We start from the raw sequence: 15,129 nt of genomic DNA, 5'->3' as shown, positions 1-15,129 counted from the left end.
TAAATGTACCTATTGAACCGATTAAAGTAGTCTGCATTCAGATTCCTCCCACAGTCCAAAGATGTACCAATTAGTAGGTTAAGACCATAAGACATGGGAGCAGAATTAGGCAACTGGTCATTGTAAGCTGCCCTGTGGTTAGGCTAGGGTTAAATGGGAGGGTTGCCAGGCAGCATGGCTCATCGTAACAAGGGCCTGTTCCATGTTGTATCTCTAAATAAAGATATAAATGGTGGCAACATTTTCTGTCACCATTCCCGAAAATGCATCTCTGCTAGGCTCATCCCTGCCTTCGGCACAGGCTGTCCTCCTTTCCAGCACCATGCTCTGCATATAAATGGGCAGAAAGACAAAATCATTGATCTCTCTGGCTAAAAGCACGGAGAGCTCATCAGTGGCACAGATGGAGAACAAACTCCAAATGGAAGAGAAATGGACGTTTCTCATTAGACACAACGTTTGCATTGCTGTAACTCATTACTGCCACTTTAGTTATGGTGGTCAAGAAAATGGTCCCAAGATGCACAGCCTGCCTTCAGACAACAGGCAACGAAATGAAAGAATTTTATTGTTGCTTTTATTATTCCACAGGGGCACTCAATCAATTTACATTTATTAGTTACAGCAGAGTAAGTAAACACACAGGGAACAAACAGTCAAAACATGACGAGGAGTTCAGCAAGATGATGCTGAGTATCCTCTCAATATTTATATACACTCTCTAGTCGAAAGAGTGCAAGATGAATTTCGCAATCTAGACAATAAATTCAAAGTAAATTTATCATCAAAGTGCATATATGTCATCATATACTACCCTGAGATTCATTTTCTTGCAGGCATTCACAGTAGATACAAAGAAACACAATAGAATCAACAAAAAACCGTAGAGGACAAAGACAAATAAAACCCCTGATGGACAGTTCACTATTTATATCCACTGTTCACATTTTCAATTTCATGTTACACTCCAGTAGACTTTGGAAAGTAAAAGATATTCTGTGCACTAAAATACTCAGAGCCCTGGATTGTGCTTGGAAGGCAAATAAAAGGACAGACCAAATGCAAATTCACGGCGGGCAACATTCGGAATACAAAAGCAGAGGAGTGTCTTTGCAACATTTTGAAAAGGTAAACTAGTCATACTTTTGGTTGTTAGAGGAAACAAAGAAACAGTCAGTGGAGTTTTGAGGAACATTCTGATTTAGGTTTAACAAAGGAGAAGAAACATAATAAACTCTGAGTAGTTCTCCTGTTCCACTGCTCATGTTGATTGGGAACAGCAGCTGGATCCTTGCACTTGTCTATCCTGAATCTCAATCCAATCTGACCATCTCACTGATGGTAAGAACTGGGATAGATCATCACTGATGGTATTATGGTCCTTCGTAGTGAAACATTAGCCTCCAGATTCTAAAAAAATTCTGAAAAATGTACAGAGCTGCACTTAGAACATTCATAATAAAGTCATTCATCTCCAACTAATGAACAGGCATATTACATGCACAAAATCCTGGAGGAATTGTGCAGGACAGGCAGGGAAACGGACGGTCAATAAACACTTTGGTATGAGACCCTTCATTTGGGTAGATGAATGGTTTTGATCCAAAACATTGTCCATTTCCCTCCAAAGATGCTGCCTGACCCACCGAGTTCCTTCAACTTTCTGTCTATTGCTCCCAAGTTTTCAGCATCTGCAGTCTCTTCTGTCAATAAAATATCACAGCCAATTTGCAATATGTATGCATAGTCCATTCCTTCTCACTTCTAAACTGAAAAGTGAAGTTTGAATTACAGTAATTCTGCTCCTACCTTGCTGCACTTTTGTGGGAATTATCATTGGCAGATACAAAAAAGTAAACAGACAAATAAATAAACTGAGAACGAGTTGTAGATTGTGTAGTTTTTTAATGATTGATGTGGAGAGGATGTTTCCTATAGCGGGGGAGTCTGGGACCAGAGGGTACATTTAAAAAAAGAGCTAAGAAGGAATTTCTTTTGCCAGAGGGGGTTGAATCTGTGGAACTCTTTGCCACAGATGGCTGTGGAGGCCAAGTCATTGGGTATATTTAAAAGAGAATTTGATAGGTCCTTAATTAGTAAGGGCATCAAAGGTTATGGGGAGAAGGCAGGAGAATGGGTTGAAAGGGATAATAAATATGATGGAATGGTGGAACAGACTCAATGGGCTGAATGGCCTAACTTTGTTCCTGTGTCTTATAGTTTTATAGTCAGTAGAGCCGCTTCCTCAAACAATTGTTCACTCAGGTTCAATCCTGACCTCCAGAGCTGTGTGAGAAGACTGCATTCTCTCCCTGGAACCAGATGTTCTGGCTTACTCCCACCTTATAATAAAATACAAGGTTGATAAGTTAATTGGCCACTGGAAATATATCCCCAAGTGTGTAAATGAGGGGTAGAAACTGGGAGTGGAGGCTGTAGATGAGGAGAGGGAAGCATTGGTGTAAAACAAATGTTTGATGCTTAGCGTGCATCAGTCTGAAATGTTTACTTCCATCCACAGACACTGCCTGACCTGCTGAGTTTCCAGCATTCTGTGTGTGCTGGCTAAAAGACCTGCTCCTTTTCTGTACACCTCTATAACTTCATGACTCCAGAAACAGAATACATTGAAGTACCTGAAGAAAAGAAGTTGGAAATACAGCACACTTTGTGACAAAAAAAAACAAAGGATAATGCACTTCCATTGTTTTCCACAGGCTGGTTTTAATCTCTGGTAGAACTGAAAGTGTTGTAACTGACATGGACAGTCTCAAGCCCAGCTGCAAAAGGAGGAGAGTTGGGCATGGGGCTAGCAACCCCATCCTGTAACAACCCGGAGCTGCAGAAATACCAACAGAATCAGGTTTATTATCACTGGCATGTGTAATGAAATTTAACTTAGCAGCAGCAGTTCAATGCAACACATAACAGAGAAAAAATAAGTAATTACAGTAAGTATATATGTATATTAAGTATTTACATTAAAATAGTGCAAAACAGATATATCATTATAAAAAAAGTCCTAATCCTTGGGTGAGGAATGATACACCAAGAAGATGGGCTACACCTGGTAAATCTTCGGCACAGGACAGACTCTGGCTAGCTGCTGTTGGCAACCTATGCCCCAGAAGGGGTGATAAGCTTAAGAACTGAAAGCGAGAAATATATAGAAAGAACAAGCTAATTTCTTTTCTTTAAGAATTCTGCTTTTTTGCTAATCAATGGTACTAAAACTGGGTAAGTTTATTTTAATCAATAGCTTTACAGGTGTGGCTATAATAAAACTTAATTCTGTAAGATATAAAGTGTAAATGTCACAATTTGGGGTGGAATCATTCACCATTATAGTCTTGCTGCACAAAAATGTCTGCTTTGAAATGAGGAACTTTTTAGCCAGAGGGTGGTGAATCTGTGGAATTCATTGCCACAGACAAATGTGGAGGCCAAGTCATTGGGTATATTTAAAGCGGAGGTTCATAAGTTCTTGATTAATCAGGACATCAAAGGGTACGGGAGAGAAGGCAGGAGTTTGGGGTTGAGAGGGATCATAAATCAGCCATGATGGAATGGCAGAGTGGACTTGATGGGTTGAAAGGCCTAATTCAGCTCCTATGTCTTAGTGTGTCTAAGTAAAGCTCCTATGATCAGCAATGTTGACTCTTCTCTACTCACATGTACTACCTACTCCAAGTTCCATTCTCTCCAAATACGACAAAACTAAATCTATGTAATTATCAGCAGTTTTTAAATTTTTGGATAGCAAGAGAATGAAGGGATATGGGGGTTAAGTATAGAAACAGGACATGGAACTATTCAATTAGCCGCAATTTTCCTAAATGATGGAGCAGGTATGAGGGGCCAAATAGCCTACATGTTCAAAGGAAAACCCCTTAGAAGCTTTTGTATCTCTATATTAAAAAAACAATGGAAGGTGCCACCTCAAACTGCAGGATCGTATCTGAAGAAGTCCTTAGTCCATCCCCTTGCACAAGGTGATTGTGGTTACAGAGAAAACACGGGAAACCTTCAGCAATCCAGGGAGGAGCTGATGTTCTGGGTGTAGGCTCTTTTATTGAGGGCTGACACCAGCTGCCTTAGTCATTCCACAGCTGTGATCCAACCTGCTCAGCCTCTGCACTATGGTGAGTTTTTGTTATCAACTTAAAGCACCTGCAAATCTTTGTTTTTTTTTCCACTTTTTGCTTTTGCTGAACATTCTCTGAACTCAACAATCTTACCATGGAAGTAAAGGTATAGTTAATGTTCCAGGAATAAGGTCCAGCATCATGGTGCAGGGTCTTGATCTAAAGCATCAACTATTCCTTCATCCCCACAGATGCTGCCTGACCTGCTGAGTTCCTCCAGCAGTTTTTTTTTGTTCCCGATTCCAGATGTTGAAGCTTCTCATGTGTCAACAACCTTAACATCCTGGAGAATGGCTGGGCAGCAATGAAACTATTTGACTTCACTGAAATTATAAACCATATGAAAAACCCACGGAAATACCACTATTTTCTGATACATACCTCAAAACATCTCATTACTTAGAGATACAGACTTTCTAGCACATTGAGTCACACCATCCAGCAACACATCTATTTAACACTAGTCTAATCACAGGACAATTTACAGTACAATGACCAATTAACCTACTGTTATATCTTTGGACTGTGGGAGGAAAGTGAAGCACCCTGAAAAGCCCACCAGGTTCATGGGAAGAAAGTACAAAATCTTTAGACGGTGGCAGGAATTGAAGTTTGAACTGCATAATGACCAGAGCTATAATAGCATTGCACTATCTGATCAAACAAGAATCACAGGACTCTCTTGTCCAGTATCAGTGCTTCCAAACCATTTCTTCCTCCACCATTGACAAATGCACTACCCCCCCCCACCAATAAAATAGTGGCTTATAGATTTCTGACCCATTTCCACTCACAGCAAGCTCTCATATTTCAAGCAGATTGCTAAAGGGTCTAACCTAATCAGCTCAAAGGAGTGCTGGGGCAGGTAGCTAAGTGTGGGGGTGGGGGGAGGAGGGAAGGAATGTCACATGAGAATGCTCAAGGGAGGCCACCAGCATCTGTCTCTGGGAGACCCAAGACAGAGGGGAGGCCAATTATTATAACAAAACTGGACAGGCAAACATCTGAATATTGTGCATCACCTATAATGGAAGCATTGTAACAGGAACCCATTGAGTTTACAAACCCTGTATTTATACACTCTCTAATATTAATCTCCATAAAATCAGGTGGGCTACAGAACCAGTCTTGTCCCTAATGTCTTCCATCTTATGGGATTCTATTGCAATTCTTTGTTTCCCTGAGGGTGCCTGCAAGACAACAAATCTCAAGGTTTTATATGGTATACATACTTTGATAATAAATTTCCTTTGAATTTTAATTACAACCTCTTATCATTTTGCTATTCTACCTTGGTCTCCCAGTATCTATTTTAACTTATCCACTAACCACTGAAACTAGCTTCAGAAATGCTCCGAGGCATCCTTACAGTCTCTGTAGCTTTCCTTTCCTCTCGAAACTCGTGGCACCTGAAGCCAGAAATTTCATCATTCCATTTGACCCCTTGGCTCTGCTTCAGACCAGTGGGATTCCTTTCCTTCAAGGCTATAGTTGGAATCAAGTGCCAGCCAAGTGAGCAGCAAAGAGGCTGCATTTATCAACCAGTGAGAAGCCGACTATTTTCCTTGGAAACACAATTGTTCAAATGTGCCCGATCTATTAAGGTCTTAATATCCATCCCTTCCACCTTGAAATCCATACAGTTTGGTATCAATAATAGGAATATTGATTCCACTAAACTTAAAAGATTAATCATCAGGACATTTTTAAGCCATGCACTTAAAGTAGCTCTCACATACAAAGGGTTCGTTTATGGACAACATCTTTTTTCATGCCCAACTGCAAAGGATTTCAATTTTTTTAAAATTTTAAAATCAGACTTCGTAAAAATACATCAACAATCGAGGAACGAGCAAGAATATTTAATTTGTCCAAAGTGCAAGGGATATTCTCAAGTCACTTATCCATCAGACATACTATGTACCACAGCGTCACACCCAATATGAAGCACACCTCCCCCCTCCCCTTTTAGTATTTTCCGCCGCTTACAGATACAAGAGTAGATTGTGAAACGGCTGGAAACAGGCTGCCTTGCTCTCTGTAGGTGCAGCTATGGAGTATCACATTAATGAGGTAGTTACAGCTCGGAAAAGCCTCCCGCCCAGACGTGTTGTGGTTATTCTACATACACTGGTCTGGGTTTGCTCCGCTACGAGAAAGCTCACATTTCACAGCTCTGGTTCCAGAGTTCAGCTTGCGGATCCTAAAAGAGCATACTCGTGCAAACAAATCGCCTTCTTTTAAAACAAAAGGAGGTTTTAATATGGGGTTCAGGTCCGTGAGCAGTCGCCCAGGTTTCTAAGAGCTCTTGCTCTCCTAATAGTGAACACCCAACCAAACGACCTGCTCCATCTAGCCGGCTGATGTTCGCTGTGGGCTGCGCATCGGTGCCAAGGATCCCAGAATAGTATCTCCACCCAAAGGTGCCCCCACCCCACCAACGCACGTCCCTCTCCCTGGATCCCACTCACGCCCAATCTCTTTGGGGTTGAAGACACTCCCCAGGTCCCATCTCTCTGGGGTAAAGGGAATAAGGCTGATTGATACAGATTTCGTGAGCAACAAGGGAGGGAGGTCTGTGTAAAGGACTGAGTGTAAAACAGACTCCACCCTCACGAAGAGGAGATAACTGCCCCGCGAACCGTTCTAAGCAACTGGATAATGGTCCTATCAGTACCCGTGGGCAACCGCAGATCCCCATCTCCCCAGCTGGAGTTCGCCTTGGCTAGCGGATCTCTTACCCCAAGTGAACCCCACCATGTACACACCTCTTCGGCCGGTTGGCAATGCCCACGGGCAGCCGTGCCAGGGAATGCTCTTGCCAACGGATCAGCCCAAGGCACCGACCAAAAGCTTCTGGGACCCTCCTCCCCGGTACCACCACCAAACATCCCCAGCTTCAGATCCTGTAGGAACGGGCACCCCAAGGCGGGAGCTGACAGTTGTCCACTAAGAATGGGATCTCCCTGTGCTACGGTGACCGGCTTCCAGCTGGCCGGGGGAAGGGGGGTTTGGATGGGAGGTGGGTGGTGGTGGGTTGTTTGATTGCATTTCACGGGAATTACTGCAAATTGTCCCCGAGAAGCCGAACAATGCAAACCCAGGGCGCAGCAGTGGAGCATCCTCGGATTTCGGAACGATGCACAGGCTCCACGGGAGAGCGGTCGCCACACGCCAGCAGTGCAGCTTATTGACCAGGCGAGGACAAAGAAACCGCTGGATTGCACTAAATAACAGCCCCTGCCCCAGGTGCAAACACAAGCACTGCGCTAAGCTGCATTTAGTGCAACGGGAGAAAATTTTGCAATAAATCGCACATTGGACTCAGCGAAATTATGGTTTTGCAGAAAATTAAGATGCAATGTTGCTCACTGCTCCAATTTTTATGCTACCCTGAGAATTTCAAGTGCATTCATTAATTTGCATTGAAGAAGATAAATGTATGTTTGTTACCTGTGGTAGTGAACAGGAGAAGCCCAGAGAGGAAAGTCCTGCTTTGTGACATACTTGGTGCTGTTCAGTCCGCTCCAGCCTTCGTCCGCTCCGCGCTCTCGCCCACTCGCTGCTGCTTCTGCCTCCACCTGATCACTCCGCGCTCCTTTAATTCAGGCCGTCTCCGTCCGCTCGCCGCTCTCCCGCCCACCCAGCCGTCTCTCCGCAAGTAGTGCCCCGCTCATTCCCCTCCTTCTCAAGATCCATCCGCCCACGGAAATTCTCAAAGCCCGCGGTGGATTACCTCCACCTCCCCGCAGGTTGGGTCATCACCTCTCTGCGCCTGCAGCGCGAAGACAATAGATCCCGCGAAACGCCGCCGTTGCGATTCCAAATTGTGCTTTATAACAACTAATGAGTTACCAAAAAAAAAATCAACCATCGTCGGGTGTAGACATCAAAGCTCAGCGGCAAGGTTGCAAAATCGGATATTGGGAATCCAAAGACCAAATGGACATTTTTCTCCTCAGATCCAGCCCGACCCCTGTATATTTTACTTTTTTTCCCATTTTGTGTTCGTAGTTTTTTTACTTCAACAGGAGAAGGTTCCCTGCTTTGAGCCTCGCCCTTCCACCAAACGATGAATGCCCCATTTAGGAAGACTACATGCAGATCCAAAAGAACCATCCTTCCCTCAGCTGAAAGGGATTTACCATTGTGTGCATCATACATACATCATCCATCTCAGATGCCATTGAAGTGAGCAGCTAGCCAAATCACTTGAGAAGATTAACCACATAATAGATGCAGAGTCGGCTATCTGGCCCGTCGAGCCTGCTGCTCTATTCAATAAGTCCATGGCTGTTCTGGTCTTGGACTCAGATTTACCTACCTGCCTTTTCCTGCATAATCTTTAATTCTCTTGCTATGTAAAAATCTATATAATTTGTATGTAATAAAGTGGCCACTAAATGTATGTTCATGGTCTTCTGCTGCTGTAACATGTTGTGCATTCAGAGATGTTCTTCTCACTTCACTGTTGTAATGCCTGGTTACTTAAGTTACTGTTGCCTTCCTGTCAGCTTGAACCAGAATGGCCATTCTCCTCTGAACATTCTCATTACTCGTCCACAGAATTGTTGCTCACTAGATGTTTTTCACTTTTCACACCATTCTCTGTAAACTCTAGAGACTTGTGCGTGAAAATCCAAGGAGATCAGCCATCTCTGAGATATTCAAACCACCCTGTGTGGCACCAATTCATGATTCCATGATCCATGATTCCATGATTCCATGATCAAAGTCACTTGTATCACATTTCTACCCCATTCTGATGTTTGGTCCAAACAACAACTGAACCTCTTGACCATGTCTGTATGCTTTTATGCATTGAGTTACTGCCACATGATTGGCTGATTAGATATTTGTATTAATGAGCAGGTGACAGACATACCTAATAAAGTAGCCACTAGGTGTTTCTACCGCTTCCCTGGGCAGAGAATTCCGCAGATGCACTACTCACTGGGAAAAGCATCTCTGTCCTAAACCCACAATGCTAAATCTTGAGGCTGTGTCCCCTAATTCTAGTCTCACCTACCAGTGAAAACAACTTTCCTGCCTCCATCTTATCTACCCCTTTCATAATTTTATAGATTTTTATAAGGACCATTATGATTCAACCACATTATTACTGGCTAGATCCAACCCAGATGAAAAGTCTCAACCCAAAGCATTGACTGTCCATTTTCCTCCACAGATACACAAGAGATTCTGCACATGCTGGAAATCTTGAACAACACACACAAAATGCTGGAGGAATTTAGCAGGTCAGGCAGCATCTATCGAGGGAAATAAACAGTCAACTTCTCAGGATGTTCCTGGCTCTGCCCTCCCTCCCTTTCCAATCCTGATGAAGGGTCTTCATCTGAAATAATGACTGTTTATTCCCCTCCATTGATGCTGCCTGGCCCACTGAGTTCCTCCAGCATTTTGTGTTTTACTCCAGATTCCAGCATTTGCAAAAGCTCTTCTGTCTCCAGATCCAATCAGAAAGGATCCCCTTTCCTAAAAGACGTTTGTGAACCAAGTTGTTTTTCACAACCACCCAATGATTTTGTACTCATTTTTTGTCCAGCCCAGTTAACAAAGTGTATGTTACATTTTTCAAGTTAGCTCATCTGTTTAGTTGAAGTATAACTGTAAGGATTTGAGGATCAAGTGTAATTTATGACATCATCTTAACAATAATTTTGTAGCATACTTTCAAGGCATCCCAAGAACTTTTACGGCCAATCAAGTATTAGAGCTATTATGGTGATACTTGCAAATACACTCAGTGGCCACTTTACTAGGTACACCTGTATACCTATATGTTAATACAAATATCTAATCAGCCAATCAACTGACAGCAATTCAATGCATAAAAACATGCAGACATGGTCAAGAGGTTGTTGTTCAGACCAAACATTAGAATGGGGAAGAAATGTATTCTAAGTGTCTTTGACCGTGGAATGATTGTTGGCGCCAGATGGGGTGATTTGATTCAGAAACTGCTGGTCTCTTGGGAATTTCATGCACAGCCATCTGTAGAATTGTGTGGAAGTGAAAAAAAAAATCATCCAGTGATTGGCAGTTCTGTGGGTGAAAATATATCAGAGGAGAATGACCAGACTGGCTCAAGCTGACAAGGTGACAGTAACTCAAATAACCACACATTACAACAGTGGTGTGCAGAAAGCATCTCTGAATGCACAACACATAGAACCTTGCTGCTACAGCAGGAGAAGACCATAGACATTCACTCACTAGTCACACTGTTAGGTACAGGAGCTTCTGTATCTACAAATGGGTTTGTAATAAAGTCAGTCGCTTTGCCCTCAGCCAACCTGCACACATGGAATGGAAGTAAATGATCAGGTGGTTTCTTTATGTTGGGGCAGTGATAAATGATGGTGAGGACATCTGTGATCCCTTCCTTGTTTTCTTTGTGGAATCTTCCTCACCATCCTGAAAGAACAATCAAAGGTTCATTTTCTTCCCTTTGAAAGGCTGGTGGTGCACAGCTCCTTCACTCCTGTCCCAGCTTTTGGAATCTCAGAGTAGTATATTATGACATATATGTACTGTGATAATAAGTTTACTTTGAACATCTGAGAAAAATGAATTAAAAGTATGATGGGCTAGTAATAGCATCCAAAAACCTCCTGGTCTTCACTTCCAAAATCCCAGGTGTGTCAGGCCATCAGAGTTTTCCTGCAGTTTCTGAAAGAGAACATGCCCGTTTCTCAGGTCACAACCAATTCAATAACCAATTCTATGCCTCAGGCCCACAATGTTACCTGTTTTCCCATGCACATCTAAATTAAACTATTAGCGATGCCAAGACCTCCAGAAGGACGATTATCTATACTGGAGAGAGTGGGCAGATTGATTCGGCAATGGACTAATGTCCTGATACATTGCACCTTGAAGTGGCTAGGTTGTTTACTTCAGATATTAATTTATGTGCTGGGGAATTGGCAAAGGAATTTTTAAATATCTGATGATTTCTCAGCAGGGAAGTGAAAATAAACCTGCACATCAATCTTTCCATAACAGCCAAGAGAAAAATGTTCAAAATATAATAAAAAGCATAAAACGATGTGTTCCATGCAAATTGCTAATGATATCTTTCGTTTGGATATCGTTCTTCTGCATTCTCCAATCTTCTTCAAGAAAAGCTTGACCTTTTACAATTTTTAGCCTTTTACAATTGAGTATGCTGGTTGTCAATGCAAACAATGCATTTCAATGTACATTTGATCAAAAAACGAATCTGACTCTAATCAATCTGATCCCCGTTCCATCTCTCAAAATATGAGGTAATAAATATGAATTTAACATTTGGGCATAGAAACGAATGTGCACCTGTGCAAACATCTGATATATATATATTTTTATTTATTTAATTTAGAGATATGGTGTGGAACAGGCCCTTCCAGCCCAACGAGTTGCCTGGCAACCTACCTATTTAACTCTAGCCTAATCACTGGACAATTTACAATGACCAATTAACCTTCTAACCTTATAATTATTAACCTTCTAATCTAATTTTTGGACTCTGGTAGGAAACTGGTGTACCTGGAGAAAACTCATGTGATTCACAAGAAGAACATTTAAACTCCTTACAGGCGGCAGTGTAATTGAACTCCAAGCTCTGACACCCCAAGCTGAAATCGCGGCACACTAACCGCTACACTACCACACCGCCCTAATCTTCATGTAATCTTCATCTTCACCCCAGATTTGTGATAACCATGGTGATCAATGCAAGCTGATTCCAGTTTCATTAATCTTCCCTCGAAAGAGTATAAGATTCTCAATCACTTACATTTAATGTCACACTCGGATTGAAAAAGCCTGTATTAATAATACACTGGCCTCTTTGTTCAGGGAGATGCAAAAATGCATCTGGTAGGACCACTGCCTTATAGTTTCAGAGACACAGATTCAATCCTGATCTCTGGTGCTATCTATTTGGTGTTTGCATGTGCATGTTTCTCCCTGTAAGTGTATGAGATTCTTCTAGGTGCTCCAGTTTCCTCAAATTTCAAAGTAAAAGTTCAACATAAAGCTCAAAGTAAAAATTTATTATCAGAGTACATACATGTCACCAGTTACAGAATCAGGAACTGTTAACTGTAAACAAACTGTACAAATGCAAATATAAAAAAAATAAATTATGAGTATGAAATAACAATATAACAGAGTGTTTAAATGAATGTAGTTATCCACTTTTGTTCAAGAGCCTGATGGTTGTGGGGTAGTAACTGTTCTTGAACCTGGTGGTGTGAGTCCTGAGGCTCTTGTACCTTCTACCTGATGGCAGCTGTGAGAAAAGAGCCTGGCCTGGGTGGTGAGGGTCTTTGATGATGGATGCTGCTTTTCTATGACAACGTATTGGAAGGGCTTTACCCATGATGTACTGGGCTAAATCCACTAACTTTTGTAGGATTTTCTGCTCAGAGGCATTGGTATTCCAATACCAGGCATTGATGCACACTTTCTGCCACACATCTAAGGTTTGCCAAGATTTTCAATGACATGCCGAACCTCCGCAGACTCCTGAAGAAATAGAGGCTCTGTTGTGCTTTCTTTGCAATAATATTTATATGATGCGTCCAGGACAGATCCTCAGAGATAGTGACACCCAGGAATTTAAAGTTACTGACCCTCTCCACCCCGATCCTCTGATGATTACTGGCTCACGGACCTCTGGTTTCCCTCTCCTTAAGTCTACAATCAGTTCCTTGGTCTTATTCATATTGAGTGAGAGGTTGTTGTTATTACACCACTTCAATCTCCCTCCTGTGTGCTGATTCATCGCCCCCTTTGATACAGCCCTCAACAGTGGTGTCATCAGCAAACTTGTTTATGGAGTTGGAGCTGTACTTAGCCACACAGTCACAGGTGTAAAGTGAGTAGAGCAGGGGGTTAAGTACACATCCCTGCGGTGCTCCTGTGTCGATGGAGTTTGTGGAGGAAATGTTTTTGCCAATCCAAACCAACTAGAGTCTATAAGTGAGGAAATCAAGGATCCAATATCACAAGGGGGTATTGAGGCCCAGATTTTGGAGTTTACTGATTAGTTTCAAGGGGATGATGGTGTTAAATGTTGAGCTGTAATCGATAAAGAGCATCCTAATGTTTGCATCTTTGCTGTCCGGATGTTCCAGGGTTGTGTGAAGAGCCACCAAGCTAGCATCTGCTGCGGAACTGTTGCTTCAGGAGATGAATTGCAGTGGATCCAAGTTGGAATGGATCATTCAGACAGGAGCTGGTATGCATCATCACCAGCCTGTCAAAACACTTCATCACTGTGGACGTAAGTGCCACCGGGTGATCGTCATTGAGGCAGGTTACCACGTTCTTCTTGGGCAATTGAACCCTGCTTGTAGCAGGTGGTACCACACACTGCTGGAGCAAGAGGCTGAAGCTAGCAGTGAATACACCAGGAAGTTAGTCAGCACATGTCTTCAATACTTGGTCAGGCCCTCCGCCCAGGCCACATGCTTTCCTCAGATTCACTGCCTTCAAGGCAGCCCGCATGTCATTTTCAGACACATAGTCTAAAGGATCAGCAGGAGACATGTGGGTGCGCGATGGTTGCTCCCTGTTCTGGTGGCCAAAGTGAAGCCAGGAAGCTCTACTCTCCTCTATGTCACAAAATTTATCTCTGTAGGAAGTTACGGCATTCAAACCCCGCCACAGTAGTTGAGCATCCCTCGAAGTTTCCAGTCTAGTCCAGAACCTCAACTGCCCAAGACACAGCTTGCCAGGGATCATACCTGCAGCTCCTGCAGTATTTTTCATCTCCAAACTGGAAAGCCTCTGACTGAGCTCTCAACAAATTCCAGATTTCATTGTTCATCCAGGGCTTCAGACCGGGGAAAACCCTGAATGATTTCAAAGGGACACATTCATCCATGGCTGTTTTAATAAAGTCTGTAATGACCCTGGTGTAGTCAATCAGGTCCTCAGATGTGTTCTTGAAAACAGCTCAGTCCACTGACTCAAGGCAATACAGTAACCGTTCCTCAGCCTGCTGGACTCACCTCATGGTTGTCTTGATCTTGGGAGCCTTGCACTTTAGGCTCTGTCTGTGTGCAGGTAGTAAAAGTACAGCCAAAGGATCCAACATAACAAAATGTGCACTCGGGAAGAAACGAAAGGCATACCTTATCGTAATGCAGCAGTGGTCCAGAGTGTTGGGATCTCTGGGAAAACAGGTTACATGATTATTTGGAAACAGTTCCCAAACAGGCATGTGCCAAACACAAATCCCAAACAATTGGCATTTCTGAAGTTAAATGGTTACAATAAATTATCCCTTGTGTGTCGGTGTGTGGGTAAAACATTTGGCCATTGTAAGTTATCCCTCATGTGGTAAAAAGATGTGGCCACTGTAAATTATCCCTCATGTGTAGCTGTGTGTTAGAAACATGTGGCCATTGTAAATTAGCCCTTGTGTGTAGATGATGGTAGGAATATGTGGCCATTGTAAATTATCCCTCGTGTGTAGGTGTATGGTAGAAACATGAGGCCATTGTAAATTATTCCTCGTGTACATATGTGGTAGAAGCATTTTGCCACTGTAACATATCTCATGTGTAGAAGTGTGGTAGATACATGTGGCCATTGTAAATTACCCCACTTGTGGAGATGTGTGGTAGAATCATGTGGCCACTGTAAATTCCTCATGTGGAGGTGTGTCTGTAACACAAGGCCATTGTAAATAATCTACCCTGAGTAGGTGTGTGTCAGTACCACCTGGCAATTGTAAATTATATCTCGAGTGTAGGTGTGTGGTTGTAACATGTGGCCATTGTAAATTATCCCTCATGTGTAGGTGTGTGATAGAATCATGTGGTAACTGTGAATTAGCGCATATGAGTAAGTGTATCATTGAAACATGTAGCCATTGTAAATTATCCCTTGTGTCTGGGGGTGTGGTAGAAACATGTGGCCACTGGAAATTATCTGACCTTGAATTATCTCTTTTGTGTAGGTGTGT

At 42.6% G+C, this 15,129-nt stretch overlaps 1 protein-coding gene across 12 annotated transcripts in view; it reads right to left on the bottom strand.

Moving 5' to 3' along the window:
• The window catches only part of LOC132385203 (neural cell adhesion molecule 1-like), a 786,620-nt gene extending 778,865 nt beyond the window's left edge, over positions 1-7,755 (bottom strand). For all 12 annotated transcript variants that reach the window (XM_059957108.1, XM_059957113.1, XM_059957106.1 and 9 more), the window contains exon 1: positions 7,599-7,755. In XM_059957108.1, the coding sequence (XP_059813091.1) occupies positions 7,599-7,650 (52 nt within the window). In that variant the 5' untranslated portion in view covers positions 7,651-7,755. The remainder of the gene's footprint in view (positions 1-7,598) is intronic.
• Between the last annotated feature and the right edge of the window lie 7,374 nt (positions 7,756-15,129).

Source organism: Hypanus sabinus, chromosome X2 (assembly GCF_030144855.1).
Source record: "Hypanus sabinus isolate sHypSab1 chromosome X2, sHypSab1.hap1, whole genome shotgun sequence".
In the NCBI taxonomy this organism is placed as follows: Eukaryota; Metazoa; Chordata; class Chondrichthyes; order Myliobatiformes; family Dasyatidae; genus Hypanus; species Hypanus sabinus.
Note: the sequence above shows the minus strand (reverse complement) of the source record. Positions and strands in the feature narration are given on the sequence as shown.